Source organism: Chrysemys picta, chromosome 1 (assembly GCF_011386835.1).
Source record: "Chrysemys picta bellii isolate R12L10 chromosome 1, ASM1138683v2, whole genome shotgun sequence".
Classification (NCBI taxonomy): Eukaryota; Metazoa; Chordata; order Testudines; family Emydidae; genus Chrysemys; species Chrysemys picta.
The window spans coordinates 65,428,402-65,448,776 of NC_088791.1; the positions used below are offsets into that span (position 1 = coordinate 65,428,402).

The window sequence follows — 20,375 nt, forward strand, 5'->3', positions numbered from 1 at the left end:
AAACTCGTTTGGAGTGATTTTCGGACAGAAGGGGCATTCCCGTGATCAACAGAGTGTGGAGCTGATTCTTAAACTACCAGTTCCCACAGATGTCACAGCTCTTAGATCCTTTCTGGAAATGGTTCATTTCTCCCGAGATTTTATTGAGGGAGTTTTAGAGAAGGCATCAGATGGGAGAGGGGAAGTTTTCTGGATTCCCATGCTGTGCAGCAGCAGTAGGTTTCCTCCCATCCTCATATATTGGGGAATGGCCAGCAAGAATTGGGGGATGCAAGGCTTTAGCAAAGTGCTGGAGGATGCATCGGGGAATTCCCCTGAGCAGCGCTCACAGCCGTAGCCAGGCACTTGGGGTGTAGCTAGTGCAAGGCAAATAATGGATTTTTTGGTTTGTTGCCAATTTTGAAAAGTAGAAAAAAAGCTGGGTTTGGGGCATAGAGAAAATGAAAAATTTTCAGCAAACTGGGACTGCTAGCAAGGGTTGGGCCCTGTCCCCCTCTGGAGACATATGTTGGAGGAGCAGACAGCCAGTGAGTTCCCCACCTTCCCAGGAGTGGTGGGGCTCAGGCTTAGGGCTTCAGCCCAGGGCGGGTGGGGCAGCAGGCTCTTGCCACTAGACTTCGGGCTCCAACCCTGGGCTCCAGCTGTGTGGCAGCAGACCCCAGGCTCCAGCTGCCCGGCTTCAGACTCCATCCCCAAGCCCCATCGCCCGGCCATGGGGCTTTGGGATCTGGCCACAGGGCTTCAGGCTCCAACGCCCTGCTGCCTCCCCTCAGCCACCGTCCGACCCACCCCATCGCCCCTAACCCCGCTGCCTCCCAACCCCCTCATCCAGGGCTTAATTTGTCCCCAGGCTTGCCAGGGCTGAGTAAGTCCGCTGTGAAAAGTGATATTTGTATGTTTGTTAATATCACTTTTCACAACAGACTTACTAGCTAGCAATAAATAAATTACAATGATTTGGATGTGTATATGTGCATATTTATTTGTTTTTCCTAAAGCTAATCAAGTATTTTAGGGAAAAATATGAGCGCAGCCACCTGTAAGAGTTGGTGGCCTCACTCTAAGGACACCAAAAAATTTGTCCTGAGAACCCTGGTAGCCCTGGGATGGGACTGGAGGTGATTTGGGGAGCTCCTGGGGAGCAGCAAACACCCTGTGGCGACCAACCCACGCCCAAAAGTGAGGAGGCTCATGGATCAAGAGGAGACAGAGGAAGCAGAAAGAGGGCCTCTCAAACCCGGCAGAGGTGCCAGTGATCCAACCTGCGACTACGGGGGCTTTAAACGAGACAGACAATGACTGATTGATGGAAGACGGGGACTTTGTGTGGGAGCAACGGGAAGACCAGACCCTGAGCTATGCTTGGGAACAAATAGTCACACCTGAAGGAGAAGGGAAAGGAGGCCCATGGACACCAGAGGGGCCTCACTTTGAAGTTCAGAACAAGCCTCTGTACTGGATAGTGAGAGACCCCAAAATCCAAGAAACATGGCATCAGCTACTTGTGCCTAAGAGATTTCTACGGGAGCTACTTTGCTGGCCCACACAGTGCTGCACTGGACACCTGGGGCAAGAGAACACTCTACAATGGATAGTCCTTTTTTTGGTCATGCATCCACCAAGAAATGTGTGAGTTTTGTGCCTCATCCCATGAGTGTCAACTCACAGGACTCAAAGTGGTGCCAAAGGCCCACATCCTGATCCCTGCAGTGGGAGTACTGTTTGAGCAGATAGGGACAGATCTGGTGGAACCCCTGCAGAAAAGCGCATCCAGGTTCCAGTACATACTGGTGATTGTAGACTACGTCACCTGGTATCCTGAGGCCATTCCACTGGGTGTGATGAAAGCGTCCACCATAGCAGGCGAGCTCATGAAGGTCTTTGCCAGGGTTGGGATCCCAAAAGAAATTCTGTTGGACGGGGGGGTCCAATTTCTCATCAAAGCTTCAAAGCTGATATAAGAGCTGTGTGAATTACTTAGGATCCTGGCCCTCAAGATGTCGGTATAGCATCCACAAACCAATGGGCTGGTGGAGCATTTCAACAGCACCCTGAAATCCATGTTAAAAATATTTGTTGGCAATGACCCGCGACACTGGGACAGGCTGCTACCAGCCTTGTTATTTGCCATACAGGAAGTTCTTCCAGCCTCTATGGGATTTTACCCCTTCGAGCTTCTGTATGGGGAGCAGGCCAGGGGAATTTTGGACCTTTTCTGGGAGACATGGGAGAGCAGGAGTCCTGAGCCATGGACTCGGTACCATATGTGCTGCAGTTGTGGGAATGATTTAAGATGATGCAGGGGGGAGTGTGGGAGAGGAGTGTTCACCTGCTGAGAGCCCAACAAACCCAGGAGCCTGTACAGGGACGGCCTGTCCATATAGGCAAATTAGGTGGTCACCTAGGGTGCCAAGTTAAATGGGGCGCCAAATTCGAGGGGAAAAAATCAAATAAAAAAGAAATAAAAAAAATGAAAAAGAGGGGAAAAAATACAAATAAAATAATGAAGATGTCATTATTTCAATTCCTGTGCGCGTATGGAGGGAATATGAATTATAATTAATTTCTCTACATTTCTGAGCATTTATTCATATGTAAAATGTTTTATTTACTGCAAAAATTAATATTTTAGCGATTTTTTTTTTCAATTTGTGACGTAGGGTCAAGATGACCCACTCTGCAATTTTGATAAGCAATAACTCAGCCACAATGAAACACATCCGCCAGCGGCAAGTGCTGCAATGCTAGTGACACCTAACCCGAATATACATCAAGGTCGCATAGCCGGAAATTCATGGAGAGCGGAGATATCGTGAGTTGATACATGTGAAATGGTCATTTTAACACACGTCGCAGGTAGATGGTTAAGAATCGAGCGAATACTCTGGAAAATTGTGTTTTTGATGCCAAAGAATAAAGAATAACGTCTTTCAGCATTATAAATCCAAAATGTGAGTATCTTTAAGCGTTATTAAACCTTAGGCCTTGTCTACACTACGAGAGTAGTTCGATTTTACTTGCATCGAATTTTTGTAATCGATATTGCAAAGTCGAACGTGTGTGTCCACACTAAGGACAGTAATTCGACTTTGTGCGTCCACACTAACGGTGAAAGCGTCGACATTCGAAGCGGTGCACTGTGGTCAGCTATCCCACAGTTCCTGCAGTCCCCTCTGCCCATTGGAATTCTGGGTGTAGCCGGCAATGCCTTCTGGGTAACAAAATGTGTCGAGGGTGCTTTTGGGTAACTGTCGTCATCCGTCCATCACTCCCGCCCTCCCTCCCTGAAAGCGCCGGCGGGAAATCATTTCGCGCACTTTTCCAGTCATTGACAGCGCGGACGCCACAGAACTGCGAGCATGGAGCACGCTGCGACCATCGCTGCAGTTGTGGCCGCTCTCAACGCCTCGCAGCTTATCATACAGGTTTCCCTGAGGCAGATGCAGAAAAGTCAGGCGAGGAGGCTACGGCACCGCGGTGATGTCCTGAAGTCTGAGAGTAGCACGGACCTGTCAGAAAGCAGGGGACCCAGCGCCGAGGACATCGCGGTGGCAATGGGTCATGTTGATGCCGTGGAACGGCGATTCTGGGCACGGGAAACAAGCACTGAGTGGTGGGACCGCATAGTGCTGCAGGTCTGGGATGAATCCCAGTGGCTGCGAAACTTTCGCATGCGGAAGGGAACTTTCCTTGAACTTTGTGAGTTGCTGTCCCCTGCCCTGAAGCGCAGTGACACCCGGTTGCGAGCTGCACTGAGTGTACAGAAGCGAGTGGCCATAGCCCTCTGGAAGCTTGCAACGCCAGACAGCTACCGGTCAGTCGCAAACCAGTTTGGGGTGGGCAAATCTACCGTGGGGGTTGTTGTGATGCAAGTAGCCAAGGCAATCGTTGATGTACTACTGCCAAAGGTAGTGACCCTGGGAAACGTGGAGGCGATCATAGATGGCTTCGCAGCGATGGGATTCCCAAACTGCGGTGGGGCCATAGATGGAACTCACATCCCTATCCTGGCACCGGACCACCAGGCCACCCAGTACATTAACCGAAAGGGCTACTTTTCCATGGTGCTGCAAGCACTGGTGGACCATAGGGGACGTTTTACCAACATCTACGTGGGATGGCCGGGCAAGGTTCATGACGCTCGTGTTTTCAGGAACTCTGGTCTGTTTAGACGGCTGCAACAAGGTATTTACTTCCCGGACCACAAAATAACTGTTGGGGATGTGGAGATGCCTATAGTCATCCTCGGGGACCCAGCCTACCCGCTAATGCCCTGGCTCATGAAGCCCTATACTGGCGCCCTGGACACTGAAAAAGAACTCTTCAACTACCGGCTGAGCAAGTGCAGAATGGTGGTGGAGTGTGCTTTTGGCCGTCTCAAGGGGAGATGGAGAAGCTTACTGACTCGCTGTGATCTCAGCGAAACCAATATCCCCATTGTTATAGCAGCTTGCTGTGTGCTCCACAATCTCTGTGAGAGCAAGGGGGAGACCTTTATGGCGGGGTGGGAGGTTGAGGAAAATAGCCTGGCTGCTGATTACTCACAGCCAGACAGCCGGGCGATTAGAAGAGACCAGCGGGAAGCGCTGTGCATCCGGGAGGCTTTGAAAGAAAAGGTCCTGAGTGAGCAGGGTAACCTGTGACTTTAAAGTTTGTGTACTGAGAAGCTAAACCTGCCCCCGTTTCTTTACCCAGGTAATGCTGACTATCCTATCCAGTTACATACCCCCTTCACCCCCCTTCCAACACACGTTTCGAAATAAAAATAGTTCTACTTTGTTAAAGCACACCGTTTTCTTTAATACTGTTTTCGCGGGAATTTTTTAAAACTGGGACGCAGACTATGGTGCGGAGCGGGTGTAGTGTAGTGACGCGAATGCAGCTTCTAAACTCAAGGATTGACAGGCTCCGCTGCGGTGGGATGGTTGTTTCAACGGAGCCTGTCACCCCTCCTGATCGGGACTGTGTGTATGGGGGGGTCTATGTGACTTTGTGGCAGGGGGAGGACGGTTACAGATCCCCTGCTTGTGGCTCTGTGATCCTGCCTAAGGACCGCCGCTTAAGATCTGTAACTGCCCTCCCCTGCCACAAAGTCACAGAGCAACCCACCCCCCACCACATAACATGAAAACAACCTCCCAGACTAACCAGGGTAACTAGTCACTGCATCACTGCACTGTGTATGTGCCCTGCTGCTGTGCCTGCCCCCGACTATGTACCCTGCCAAAGGTGACTATCCTGTCCAATTACCAACTCCCTTTCCCATCCTCCTCCAAAAGAACATGATTGAAACAGTAGTTTACAGAAACGTATTTTTTATTATCAACTACACATGGCATTGGGAGTGTGATTCCAGGCTAGGTTGTGAGACAGTCGCAGATGGGGCTGTGGAAATGGGAAAAAGGGAGTGAATTCCTCAGAAAGAAAAATGTAGTTGTGAACAAAGAACATAGTCTTTCTCTGTGAACAAGACCATGCACAGCACCTATCACATGCGCACTCAGCACAAGGTCGAATTTTCGGCCTTCGCATTCAGTGCCTGGGGTCTTGCACAGCACATTTGAGAAGCGGGGCAGCACAACGGAATTTCTGTTGCAGGCAGACATGGTAAGCCGTACACTTGTGGCAGTTTAAAACTTTTATATTACCACTGGCCTCATTTCACATTTAAAGCTATGTCAGTTCCTGCAGCCAGCAATCCGGCAAGCGGGAACTCTGCCCCTGTCCCACCCCCTCGCAGCTGTCCCCGGGAACGATCCCTTTCGGCTGCCCCTCTCCCGCCTCCACCGCGTGGCTACAAACCAGCGGTTACAGTTCTGTCAAGGAACGGGAAAGCAGTCCCAACACTAACATTCCCCTACCTAATTAAAAGCAGGTCACCATGGGCGACATCACCCTGATGAGGATCTCTGAGAGCGACAGACAGAGAATGCTCCGGGAAAGCCTCCAAAGACCAGGGCCGTATGCCGCCCTGCTATGCAGAGCAATGATTCCCGAGTACGTGATAGTCTCGTGGCGCGGCAACGTGTCGTACTTCGGAGGACCCAATAAGGCCGCTCTCCCCAGGAACCTCATGCAACGGCTTTCAAATTACCTCCAGGAGAGCTTCATCGAGATATCCCAGGAGGATTACTGCTCTATCCCCGGACATATAGACCGCATTTTACTGTAGCTGCAGTAGCAGGGAATAAACAGTAGAGCGGCTTGTGCAGGACAATCACTGAAAACCGGACATTGCTAGATTTTTTTTCAAAACTTGCACTGCCCATGACTAAACCGTTAAGCGCATAGGGCACACTAATCATGAACAACCCATTCTTTTAATTGTTAATATTCCTGTTTTGTTAAAAATAAATGTTTAGATGTTTACAACACTTACTGGCTGATCCTTCACCAGATTCTGTGTCCGGGGTAACGGCTGGGGACGCTTCGTAGGGGATCTCTGTAAGGGTGATGAAGAGATCCTGGCTGTCGGGGAAATCAGCGTTGTGAGCGCTGCCGACTGCCTCGCCCTCCTCATCTCCTTCCTCATCTTCCCCGTCCCCTAACATGTCGGAGGAACCGGCCGTGGACACTATCCCATCCTCAGAGTCCACGGTCACTGGTGGGGTAGTGGTGGCGGCCGCACCGAGGATGGAATGCAGTGCCTCGTAGAAACGGGATGTCTGGGGATGGGATCCGGAGCGTCCGTTTGCCTCTTTGGTCTTCTGGTAGCCTTGTCTCAGCTCCTTGATTTTCACGCGGCACTGCGTTGCATCCCGGCTGTATCCTCTCTCTGCCATGTCTTTAGAGATCTTCTCGTAGATCTTTGCATTCCGTCTTTTGGATCGCAGCTCGGAAAGCACGGACTCATCGCCCCACACAGCGATGAGATCCAAGACTTCCCGATCAGTCCATGATGGGGCCCTCTTTCTATTCACAGACTGCACGGCCATCACTGCTGGAGAGCTCTGCATCGTTGCCAGTGCTGCTGTGCTCGCCACGATGTCCAGACAGGAAATGAGATTCAAACTGGCCAGACAGGAAAAGGAATTCCAATTCAAATTTTCCCGGGGCTTTTCCTGTGTGGCTGGTCAGAGCATCCGAGCTCGCACTGCTGTCCAGAGCGTCAACAGAGTGGTGCACTGTGGGATAGCTCCCGGAGCTATTAGCGTTGATTTCCATCCACACCTAGCCTAATTCGACATGGCCATGTCGAATTTGGCGCTACTCCCCTCGTCGGGGAGGAGTACAGAAGTCGAATTAAAGAGCCCTCTATGTCGAACTAAATAGCATCGCAGTGTGGACGGGTGCAGGGTTAATTCGATGTAACGGCGCTAACTTCGACATAAACGCCTAGTGTAGACCAGGCCTTAGTGTTATTATCGGGCTGTATAATTATGAATTTTTTTTGTTATAACTGATTCACATGTAATAAATAAGGTCCATAAAAGAAAAGTAACAGCGTTAACGCTTAATAGACTACGAAAGTGATGACGTCACACTCCAAGCGGGTAACTGTGTTTACTTTCTAAACAACCAGTGTCGGGTTATAACAGCGAAAAAGGTCATTTTGTTTCCGTGTAAACGCTGTAACTTACTGTTTTAATAGGTAAGTGAGTGTATATCACTAATCATTGAACCTTTAAGCAGTGAAAAGATGTGCTGGGATGGCTGCAATGTGGTTTAAATCACCAACGATGTGGTGTGTCAGCCATCCTTAACGCTATAATGCTTGCAGTCGGAAGCACAGTACATAACAATATTCAAGTGCCCCATGGCAGAAAGAGGAAAAAGAAAACCCTCAGGAGCTGTGTATCGTAAACGAAAGGCTGAGAAGGAAAAGGATCAAGCAAAACAGCAGGGATCCTTCCTGAAATATCTTCTCTTTAATCCAAATAAAGATGGAAGCAGTTCACAGCATCCAGATGAAGGAATTTTACTTGGAGAGGAGGTTAGCTCACATCTGCATGGATGCAGTTTGTAACATCATCATGAAGATATATTACTTTGAGATGAAGGTAGCTCACATCCACATAAAAGCAGTTTGGAAACTCAAGATGATGGAAACTTACTTCCAGATGAAGGCAGCTCACAGCATCAGACTGATATGGAAGTGGAGAAAATGTATTCGCCTTCAGAGATACATTCAGAAATTGAAGTAAATGAAGTTGAAGAAAGAAAGGATGAGGAAGTTACAAACAAGTTACAGTATGGGGACCCAGCTTCATGGCCCAGATATGATGACAGTGTGCAGCAAATTCTCGTGGAACATGGACCCAAACAAGTTCATGAATGTCCCTTCCCTAAGAATGGAAATAAAAGAAAATTCTCTGCTCAGCATTACAAGAGGAAACTCATTAATGGGAAAGAAATTCATCAAAACTGGTTACAATATTCAGTGTTGAAGGACTCTGCATTTTGCTTTTACTGCAAGTTGTTTAGAAATCAAGCAATTGGTACATCACATTGAAAATGGTTCCAAGGACTGGAAAAACGTATCTTCAATTCTCTCTTCACATGAAAGAGGTACAGAACATTTGGAATGTTTTCAAAATTGGAAAGAACTTGAATTACGATTGAAAAAAGGAAAAACTATCTATGAAGAAAATGTACGTGTGATCAAGGAAAAAGAAGAATATTGGCAACAAATATTAGAGCATCTGATTGCTTTAGTGAGAGCAATTTAGCATTCCGCGGCAGCGGTAGAAATGAAAAATTATACACTCCAGGTAATGGAAACTTTTTAAAATTTCTTGAATACCTAGCTTTGTTTGATCCAGTCATGAAGGCGCATCTATGTAAAATAACTGATCATGAAAGACAGGTTCATTACTTAGGAAAATATATACAAAATGAACTGATTCAAATCCTAGAAAATGCCATTAAAAAGAAAATTGTAGAAGCTGCCCATTCTGCAAAATACTTTTCATTAATACTGGACTGTACACCAGACGTGAGTCATGTTGAACAAATTATGATGATCATTCATTTTGTGGATATGGAAAAGTCTGCAGATGAAGATAATGTTGAAGTGCTCATAAAGGAACATTTTTGGGGTTTCGTACCACTGAAGGAGACGACTGGAGCATTTATGACTGAAACTATTCTACAAGAGCTTGAAACAATGTCATTATCTGTTGAAAACTTATGTGGCCAAGGCTATGATAATGGGAGTAATATGAACGGTAAAGACACTGGTGTTCAAAGGAGAATGATGGAAATCAATCCCAGGGCCTTTTTCGTTCCTTGCAGTGCGCATTCTCTGAATTTGGTTGTCAATGATGCCGCTAGATGATGTTTGGAGGCAAGCAGTTTCTTTGACCTGGTGCAACATGTTTATATGTTTTTCTCAGGCTCAACACGCCGTTGGGAGATTCTGACTTGCCATGTGAATTCTCTAACTGTGAAACCACTTAGTCAGACAAGATGGGAGGGTCGCATTGATGCTTTGAAGCCTCTTCGCTATGAACTTGGAAACATTTATGATGCCCTAATTGAAATTTCTGATGATACTACCTTTACTGGATCATCTGGCAATACGGCACATTCAGATGCAGAAGCTCTTGCAAATGACCTTTCCAAGTTCAAATTTGTGACTTCACTCATTTTGTGGTATAATATCCTTTTTGAGATTAACCTCACTAGTAAGCAGCTTCAGGAAAAGAACTTGAACATACATTCTGCTATTCAAAAACTGCAGCAAACTAAAAATATTCTGGATCAATTCAGAAGTGATGAAGGGTTCGAAAGAACACTGGTAGATTCTCTCGAGCTTGCTGAAGAAATAGACTTTCCGACAGAATTTGAACCAGAGCCAGTTTGCATTCGGCAAAAGAAACAGCAGTTTTCGTTGAACGACAAGACACACCTATTCAGAACCGAAAACTTTATTATTCTTATTCTTTATTCTTTATTATTATGAAAGTAAGGCTGGACCAGTGGCTAGGGCATTGTCTTGGGGACACAATACCCCCGTCTGCCACAGATTTCCTCTGTCATTTAGTCGCTGTGTGCCTTCATTCCCTGCCTCATGGGGGTGGCATGCAGTGCCACACACTTCGATGGTAGGAGCCATATAAATGCCATAGATGGATTGAATGTGGTGTGGGCTTGTTTCACCATAACAAACACAGCTAAAATGCTCCATTCTTGGCCTCCAGGGCTAGATTTGTACCTTACTACAAATGCAAGTTATAGATGTTAAAAACAAACCCCCACCCCAGAACAGTACTGTATTGATTTTCATCTTAATCAGGAGAATTGTGCAAATACAGGCAGGAAAGAGAACAGAACTATGAAGAAAGCCCTGTTGGGAAATCCAAAATTAGTATTTCTAACTCCTTGTAAAGAAAGAAAGAAAAACATACATTGTTTCATTTCCTCATTCATCTGTCAACAGTTTGATTTTACCAGAGCACTGCAGAAGTTTGCCAAGCTTGTGTGTATTAATGTATGTGACTAGTGCCATTTGGGCCAGTGTAATACCAGGTCCTGCACTATTTCCATTGTAAATCACAGGTTTTTCCTTGATGGGGAGAGGAGGGAAGGGGAGCCTTCAAGCCATTTTTGGAGCCACAAAGATCTTTCCTACTTTCCCATTTTCTTCTCTACCTACTATTCTAAAGACTTGGGAGTCATAAGCCAAGATGCTGTGAGGTATTTAGGCATCTAACTCCCACTGAAATCTATGGGGCTGGAGGTTGCTCTCACCAGAGGTGCAGGAGATTGCGGCTGTCCAGGGCCGGTGTAACCACCTAGGGCGCCAAGATTTGGGGGCGCCAAAAAGCGGTGTCCAGAGTCACAGGAGTCAGCTGAGCGGGGCAGGACGGGGAGCAAGGCCATAACAAACCCGCCCCCGCAGCGTGGGGTACTGCGCAGGATGGTCAGTGGGAGCCTGTGATGGAGCAAGGAGGAGACAGCCTGCTGGGCGTGGCGACCAGCGCGGCCGAGGGACGGAGCCGTTGGGGGAGGCAGGACGCCCTCCAACGTGCCATGCCTGGGGCCAGGCGCAGCTGCCTGCTGGGGCAAGGGAAAGTGAAACAAAACCCCGCAGTGCGACGGACGGGAAAGGGCTGGTGCAGGTGCTGCTTCCAAACACTGACCCCCCCTGCCCCCCCGGTGGCACTGTGCCAATGCAGGGAGCCAGCCCTGATCCCCAGGGAGATCCTCACCTGCCCTCCTTGCCCTTGGGTCCCCCCCGGAGGGCGAAGTACTCAGAGCCTGGAAATGTTTAGAGCAGGGGGCAGGGGGCATTCTCACCCTCCTCATTGCTCATAGGTTCCCCCAGACCAGAAGGGACCATTGTGATCATCTCCTCTGACCCCCTTGTATTAATTCTAATGAACAATGCCACATTATGCAGTATTCATTTTTGAAAGTTTATAATAAGTGATGCTCCGGGTGGAGGGGAGGAGAAGGGGGGGCGCAATGGAAGTTTCACCTAGGGAGCAAAATATCCTTGCACTGGTCCTGCGGCTGTCCCTCCCCATCAGGCTCAGAGGGAGGGCAGGCCCCCTCGCTCTGTGTTTCTGGAAAGACTGGCTCAAAGGGGGATTAGCAGTCTCCATGGTCCTGGTCACCTAGGCAGGGGCCAGGCAGCAAGAAGTCCAGGGCTCAGGCCCTGAGGCAGGGCACAGCAGCAAGCAGGTTAATGCCTGACATCCTGTATCTGGGAGATGGCAGACAAACACAGGCCTCTTGGCCTAAGGTGGGAAGGTTGCCCCCCAGAGATGGGTTTGGCAGCAGAGGATAGGGGGACCTTGGCTCACCCTACTTCACCTGGTCCCAGCCCAGGGCCCTAACACTGGCAGAGGGTTCCACCACGTGGTCAGTGGGGATCCCAACATGCTGACCAGAATTAGGGCAACACAATTGGACAATCGTCTGGTATCCTTGGGCTCCTTCCTATGATCACCTTGCTGTGAACCTGCACCTCTGTCTCCCTGGGGCACACCACTAGCTGCAGTCCCAACAGTTCCTCGGTGTCCTTGTTGGCTCCCTGATTTCTCTTGCCTGCTATGCTCCAGTGGAGAGCTAACTCTGCCAGATGGTAACAGTCTCCAAAGGAGCATCTACTAGCTGGGGTGTGCAGGAGTGCTGAGAGTCCCTCTCCTCTCCCACTGACCTTGTGGATGACTCGTGTGCTTCAATACCTGGTTAAACTGGGACCAGCATGTGTGTTTATCATGCAACCAGTGTAAGAGGGCCAGTGTTCTTAACTATTCATTTCTTTGCTTTTAAATGTTTGGGTTGTGTGAATGATATGATGAGTGACATTAGTGTAGTTGCTACAACCTTAACAGATTTTTTAAACCCAAATTTGTGGGTTTGGAACATAATTATATTTAACAGATTACCATTCTGCACCATGTGTTTACAAACTATGATAGTCAAAATAAAACATGTAGGTGTTCATGATTATGTGCTTCTGCCACAATCTTTATCTCATAGTGCCAGGCCGTTCTCCAAAGGTATTTAGGCTCTTAGCTTCCATTAAATGAACATCAATGGAAGTTAGGAGCCTAAATACCTTTGAGGACCTGGGTCCAAGTTCATAATCTCATATTCACTTTCTCTTGTATATTAACCAATAATCACAAAAATTATGTGCAAAGTACGTCATTTTATTGAGTGTAATGAATGTGAGCTCACAAGCAAGATTACACAATGCTACTAATTAGCAGAACAAAGTAGTTGCAGGATCTCACAGGAAAAACAGATCTGGCTTATTCTGACGTGTATATATAATAAAGAGGTAATACAAGATCTTTAAAACTGTGTAGAACACAAAATAAGTTACTGCAGCTGGTCACATGGAACGATCCACGGCAAGGAGTAAAATATTTGCATTTTACCAGTCAGTTGCCCTGCAAACCTTTTTCCTGAATTTGTTTTATTTTGAACATGATTAATTGTAAAAGGGAAGCAAGAAGAGGGAATATTTTGCTGCATGTGAAAAGCTCCTTAATTATAAGGGAACCAAGATGCAGTAAACCCCATAACTTTATAGCCCGCAGCCACGGATCCACGGGGAGACATCTCGCCCTTTGCAGTTCTTTGTCCATGCCACCCTGTTTGAGTTAAAAATCACGTTAGTTGATTATGGCAAGCTTATCAATTAGTGCAAAGCCCCCCAAGAAAAAGCCAACCAATTACATTTATGTACGATTAACTTTTTTGCAGAGATCCAAGCTTATATAACAAATAATTTGCTACTGGTCCAATCCCGACAGAGCACCTGGCTAGTCTGAGTGGCCTAAAAGGTTCCTAAAAGGTTGTCAAAAGGCCCACTTTCCAGCTGTTATTCCTGCCACATATATTTGGAGTGTTTGTGACACTGCTCATAGGCAGCAACTACGTGGGTGCTCCAGGGCTGGAGCACCCTCAGAAAAAAATTAGCGGGAGCTTAGCACCCACCGACAGCCAAGCTCCCCCACTCCTCCCAGTGCCTCCCTTTCGCCAGCGGCCCTGCTGATCAACTCCTCCCCCTCTCTCCCAGTGCCTCCTGACAGCTATGGATCAGCTGTTCTGTGGCATGCAGGAGATGCTGGGAGGGAGCGGGAGGAATGGGGACAGGGCATGCTCAGGGAGGAGGGCAGAATGAGGCAGGGAGGGGGTGGAGCAAGGGCAGGAAGAGATGGGTGGGATGGTACCTTGGGGAATGGGGTGGTATGGGGGTGGGGCCCGGGTGGGATAGGAGCAGGAAGAGGTGAGGTAGGGGCTAGGAGGAAGGGATGGAGTGGGGGAGGGGCTTGGGGATGAGCAGGGTTTGAGCACCCCCAGGGAAAATTAGAAGCTGCTCCCTACTGGATAGAATCAAATTTGTTCAGTTTTGTGCCATAAGCGCTATCCTGCTAAATAGAACTAATGCACATTCCCATTTATTTCCAGCTGGAGGGCAGTAAACTTCCAGAGAAAGGTGATTTAAGTTCCATCCCCACTGCCATGTGAAGGATCAAGTGGCCCTGTTGTGTAGCATAGATATAATCTTGAAGTCCTTGCTGGATCTAGATTTGTTACATTGGTGTTTGAATTCCTGGGAACCACAGATGCTCACCAAATACATTTCTCTAATTAGAAGAGTGGGTGTGCTTGTGATGGACAAGCGGGGCGAACCTGGGCAGGAAGGGGTTGATTGTCTGTCCTGTAGACAACAGCTGAATCCGGTCCCATTTCACCTGCCAGAAGTAACAAGTCTAGAGGGAATTAAAAGGGAGGAAGAAGGCCAAGAAGTCCTAAGGGGTGGGCTGAGCAATCCTGAACTAGGAACTGTCAGGTCACCCAAGTCTGTGGAGAAGGTTTAGACCGGACTTTGTGCTCTTTTATTGGTCATTAGAAAAGTCAAACCCCAGAAGTAGGTGAGTTGTGAACCTAGAGAGGGCACCTGGCCTGTTGTTTAGAGCAGATGGAAAAGACTCCCATTCACAGTGCCAGTGCTCTATATTGGATGGAATCAAAACTGGTCAACTGTATGTCATAGACCCTACACCTTTAATAACGAATAGAGAGTCGTTTTCAGTCCAAGTGTAGGAGTTTTTGGAGGAGGGAGATCTGAGTGTTATCTCCACTGCTGCTGTAAAGGTCCAAGTGGCCTTGATGTATATCAGAGCTACAACTGAGAAGCCTCAATGTCCATAAATGTATTGTGCTGTGAACCCTTAGTATACAAGTTCTGAGTTCAAATATGTTAATAAATAAGCATGCAAATATTAGCAACCTGCTTGTTGCTTCTATACAAGCTTGTTTATCCAAAAGAAGATTGTAGTCTCTCTCTTTTAACTGGACTCCCCCCAACTATACACACAAATATGTCATTGTTATTAGTTCTTGTAACAGTTTTAAACGTACCATGCACCCATGCCATTAGGATCGCGAACAACTCTCTTTGCACAATTTACACTCGCTGTAATATCTGCTGTCAGTAACTCTAAAAAAGAAATACAGTGGAAAGAGGGGGGAGAAAAAAACATTTTCCTCTTCATTTTTTTTGAATCTGTCATCTTAAAATTGATGCTGAAATAATATTGTATTATTATTATTTATTAATCAAGTAGATTACAGTAGCATCTAAGGACCAACCAAGAACAGGACCCTCTGATGATAGGCAAACATAGAATATAATGTATTCTGTACAAACATAGACTAGCAGATGGTCCGTGTTCTGAAGATCTTAGAATCTAAATAGAAAGACAGACCCAGAGTGGGGGAAAGGGATATAACACACAGAGTAAGCAATGTTCTGGTGTCAAGCATTATGTTAGTTCCACAATTTGGTCTTAGCTTTAGAATGCTGTCAATCTGTGGGCTAGTTATAGCATAACCAACTACTGTAAGTTGTCTTGCATCTTCCTCTGGCACATGTGATAATGGTCACTGCTATTATATACTGCTGGGGGAATTCTGTGCCACTGTGTGCATGCATAATTAATATGCTCTGCATATTTTTAGGTATTTTTGGCAGAAAATAGCTTCTGCCAGAAAGGTGCTACAGTTCCACCTTTTACCCACCAGAGGGCGCTGTGGCGCTAGAACAGAGCAGCCACTCTGGGCCAACTAGGGAAGAGAAAGAGCCTGCAATGCCTTCTTCACAGCGCCTGTTGGGCCAGGTCAGGAGACTGGGGACATGGGGAGACAGACAGTGTGGGGCTGCTGGGGGGGGTCACAGACAGAGGCTCATAAGGGCTAGTGGGGGAGGACAGACTGGGGCATGAGCTGAATGGCAGTGGAGGCACTGGGCCACAGGGGGGAGGGAGTTGCAGGGCCACATGGAGATGGGGGAGGGGGTTTAGAGCTGCATGGGGATGAGGGGAGGTGGTTGGCTGAGGAGGTTCAGGGACAGATTGGGATGGGGGGAGGGGCCTGGCTAAGTGGGGGTGGAAGGACACATGTGGACAGGAGCAGATGTGCCTGACTGAACGGGAGAGGCTAGGGGTCATCCAGGGTCTGCATGGGGGAAGCTCCCTAACAATCCCTCCCCATGGCTCTAAAAAACCTGTTCCATACTTTTCCCACCCATACCCAACAACCCCCGCAACTTCACACTCAGCCTCCTTCCCAGCAATTACTTCCTGCTCCCTCAGCTCCTCCGTTACCCCTGACTCCCCCAAGTCTTTGCACTGCTTCTGAGGGGTGCGGGAAATACAGTTCTGTACTATAGTTTAAATTAATTATTATTCAGAGTCCTGTATTAATATGCCTAGTAAGGAATCTATTTGTCAAAAAACATTTCCTGGATCTTTTTTGTTGTCTGTATTGTTACAGACATCCTTGCTGACAGGTATTTCAAAATAAATTACCAAAATGATTGAAATACATGTGATTATATTGTGTTATTTTGACAAATAAAATATGCAGAATTTTGCAGAACTTTAAAATATTGTGTGCGGAATTTTTAATTTTTGGCGTAGAATTCCCCCAGGAGTAAAGAGGATATTGGAGACATTGTATTGGACTAGAAAGACCACTGGTCTGATCCAGTAGTCTGGTAAATTGCTATGTTCCTCTCTTTATAGTTTCTATCTGTTTCTATTAGACTTTCTTTGCTGAATTCTATTTAATGATCTAATTTCAAAGCAAATGTCTTCTAGTACTATAAAGGGATACCATACCATCTGCTTCAATATAACACACTTGTCTGAAAATTTTAAACCAACTATTACCACAAGTAGCACCCACGAGCCACTAGAAATTGAAAGAAATGAGAGAAAAATATTGTTTGGTATTTTTTCCATCTTCTTTCCTTGGTGCCCTTGACAGCTTTTGGGAGTAATATGTCTTAGGTGAGACCATAAATTCTGTGCTAACTCTCTCCAAAAGGGTTGGTTTTACTCTTTATGGATAGCTATTTTGCTGGTTTTATGTATAGTCAGACAGACAGTTCCCTGCATTGTTTGTGTGGGTCTCTCACACAGCAACAGAGGAGACAAGTCCAAAAAAAAATAAAGAGTGATGGTAAAAATACAAAAACTGTCAGGAGGAGGAGGGGATATTATAGTCTTGAAACTATTTTTAATTCTTTCTTAAAATGGACTAGATTTCAAGTTGATTGTGTCTCTTTAAATTAGAAACTTTAAAATGTTTATTTTTATAATGAAGCAAGGTCAGGAACCGGCATTTGTGCTGGCCATCTGCCCAGCGGTGAAGTTCATCCTCTAAGAACAAAGTTAAGGGTACTCAAATCAACATAACTGGTAAGTAATAAGTGCTTCTCGAAAAGGGAATTGTTTTTACTAAGAAAACATAAAACAGAAAGTCTGAAAAGAAGGAACACAATTGCTTTTTAAAAATCCGTTGGGAACGCCCCTTTAATAGCACATATGCATCCCCACACATTGCAATCCCACCCATGTGTAAATAGAATAAGGGGTTGGTTTTTTAATGTAAGGATACTAGAGGCAAAACATGGCCTCAGTTATAACTTTGCAATGCTATGGGCTCACACAAACAGGCAGTATTTGCCGCTCCTAGTGTTACCTGTGGGAACATTACATTGCACCTACCACCACACTGGATTCCACATGCGTTCTTGGCTCCTGGAGTCTTGCCATCATTGCACCACCAGTGGCTGTTGATTTGTAAAATTCCATAGTCAGTGCTTTGGTCACCAGGGTTGTAGTTCGTGGCACTTGTATTAAAGGCGCTCTCGTATCTTGCTGTGCACACCCCTGTGAAGGTTCCGTTTAAAAAAAAAATAACCACACACAGATGGATGTATTTTCTCTGGTGATAAAAACTCCTCATAGCTTGATATGTTACATAAATGTGAATCTAAATGCCCCTGTATCACCCATTCGTAGATGATGCAAATGATTATTTAGTACAAAGTACACACAGGTAGTTTTGCTTCCTTTTAATCTGATCAGATTCACAATCCTTATTAAATATGAAGAGTAAGAAAAAAACCATTCTACATGTAAAACTTTTGATTTTCATATTTCATATTCACCACATGGGGCCAATATCTTTGAAGGAAACACCAGTAAGTGTTTTGGGGTAGGGATGCCAACTTTCTAATTGCTGAAAATCAAACTCCCGAGGCCCTGCCCCAGTCCCACCTCTTCCCCAAAGCCCAGCCCCACTCACTCTTCTCTCGCCCTCCCCCTATCGCTCACTGCTCTCCCCCCTCCCTGTTGCTGGATTGTCTCATCCTCCCTCCCTCACCAGCTGGGCTCCCTCTGCTCCAGGGCTGGGAAAGGAGCTGCAGTTGGACTCAGAGCCTACCTCCCGCCTGTCTGCAGATAGAAGGCGACCCTGGTTGAGCGGGGGCTGTCGAAGGTTGATGACCCAGCGCCTCCCCTCCCACTCCCACCCTCCGTGGTAAGCGGACTTTTGGTCTCCAGTCAGTACATCTGACTGGACACTGCCAGGTCCCTGTTTTGGCTGGATTTGCCAGTGGAAAACTGGCACCTGTCAACTTATCCCCTTTCCCTCCCTGCCCCCTGAATCACATGGACATCTCCTCCAAGGAAGCAGACTTACAGTGTCCCAAGCTGTAGCCCCGGTATCCATCCAGCCCAAGCCTTTTCATTGCTCTTGCCAGCTCACACCTTTCGTAGATCTTCCCATGAGCAGCCAGGGGCAGGAGGAGAAACCCCAGGATTAGCAAAACCTTCATGCTGGCAGCGTAGCAAACCCAGGCTCCTACCACTGAAACTAGAGACGACGTGTGCCTGCTAATATTGGGGAGGAACAACCAGGAACAGCTCAAGTCACACCCTTCCCGGAAAGCAGCGGCACTTCCCTTGAGTTCTCAGCTGTTCCTCCTGCCATGCTGGGCATCTAAAGCAACAGCCCCTCCCTGCAGCTCCCAGCTTTGAATGATAAACTGCAAATACTTTGGTAGGTGGGTTAAAAGGTTGTCTAGTTCACTCTGGCATCTGTAAGTTCTGCTGTCTTTGGAGATGCAGTGTGGCCTAGTGGACACAGCACTGGACTGGGATTCAGCAGCCCTACATTGTAGTGCAAGCTTTGCCTCTGGCCTGCCGGGTGACCTTGAACAAGTTACTTTACCTCTGCCTCAGTTTACCCATATGCAGAAAGGGGATAATGATGCCTCTCTTGTGGCCTATATGCTCTGTGTAGGTGTTGCTAGGTATTATTATGCTGAGCAAATGCTATTTTGAAACTTACACTAATAAATCTCAGTAATGACTGGCATTCTACACCCTAAGAGAACAGTTTATACTATATCTTTTTCTCCAATGGTGAAAGAACACCTCTATTACTGCGATGTGTGCTAAATTAGGGCCCTGGCACTAGCTACACTTCTACCAACAGGCCCTGCTCAGCAGACCTAAAATCGCTATAGCACTTTGCAGACCCTGACATGTTACTTTCCCTTTGATCTGTAAATGTGGATGTGAATTTTGACTTTGTAAAAACAACAAGCTCAGACCCTGAGATTTCTGTTCCTGTAACATTGTAGAATGACAATAGCAACTCTGTAGTTAATGTTGTGACTGAGTTTCCATTACAAGCCTGATTTGGGCCACTCCAGCTAAAAGGCCCAACCACATGAATGTCAGCTTCAAAACTGGTAGGAGAGGCCTGAGGGAGAGGGAAATCTTTACTAAAAAAACCTGAAATGAATTGGACACCTTAAGCACAGAAGTTCAAAAACAAACATTCTTCTTGGAGGTGGGGGAGGAGGGAAGGTGTATATATATATATGTGTCCCTCTGTAGTAAAATAATGTGACAAGAGATCACATTTAGATTACCGAGTACATCTGTGTGCTAGCCTACAGCCCAGAGTTGAATATAGTTTGTGCTCCTTACTGATGACTTTCCAAACTGTCCAGTGTGTGAGTTTCCCTGAATTTCCCGAGTTTATCCAGGCCCACTGACGGGGGGTGGGGTGGGGTGCAGTAAAGGGGGCAATTGCCCAGGGGCTCGGGCGATTTAAAAGGGCCCGCGTGGGCCCCAGCCACCGCAGCCAGCAGCTCAGCAGAGGTAAGGCAGGCTTCCTGCCCGCCCTCACTGCACACTGCTCCTGGAAGCGGCCGGAATGGCCCTTTAGCTCCGGGGGGGATAGGGGGTCTCCACATGCTGCCCCCGCCCCCAGCGCTGGGGTGGTGTTTGTGGGCAGTGGCACATGGAAACCCCCTGGACTCCCCGCTTAAGAGCCGCTGCCAGAGAGGAGTGCTGGTCACTGTTGGGAGCCGCCAGAGGTAAGCGCCGACCCCCTACTGCAACCCAACCCCCTTCCCAGACTAGAGCCTGTACCGCGCACCCCAACTCCCTCCCAGAGCCCGACCCCACACCCCTTCCTCACCCAATCTCCCTCCCAGATCCTGCATCCCATACACCCTCCCGCACCCAAACTCCCTCCCAGAGCCCGCACCCTGTTCTTTATTATTATGACAGCAAGGATGGCCCAATGGTTAGGGCATTGGC

General features: G+C 47.2%; 1 protein-coding gene across 1 annotated transcript; it reads right to left on the reverse strand.

Moving 5' to 3' along the window:
* Nucleotides 1–12,584: 12,584 nt before the first annotated feature.
* LOC101939578 (lysozyme C) lies at nt 12,585–18,670 on the reverse strand. Its single transcript, XM_005280038.4, has 4 exons — nt 18,460–18,670; nt 17,481–17,645; nt 14,830–14,908; nt 12,585–13,052 (listed from the first exon to the last, which is right to left on the reverse strand). Exons 1-4 carry the CDS (start codon nt 18,593–18,595, stop codon nt 12,986–12,988), a joined length of 447 nt encoding a protein of 148 aa, XP_005280095.2. The 5' UTR covers nt 18,596–18,670; the 3' UTR covers nt 12,585–12,985.
* Nucleotides 18,671–20,375: the final 1,705 nt, after the last annotated feature.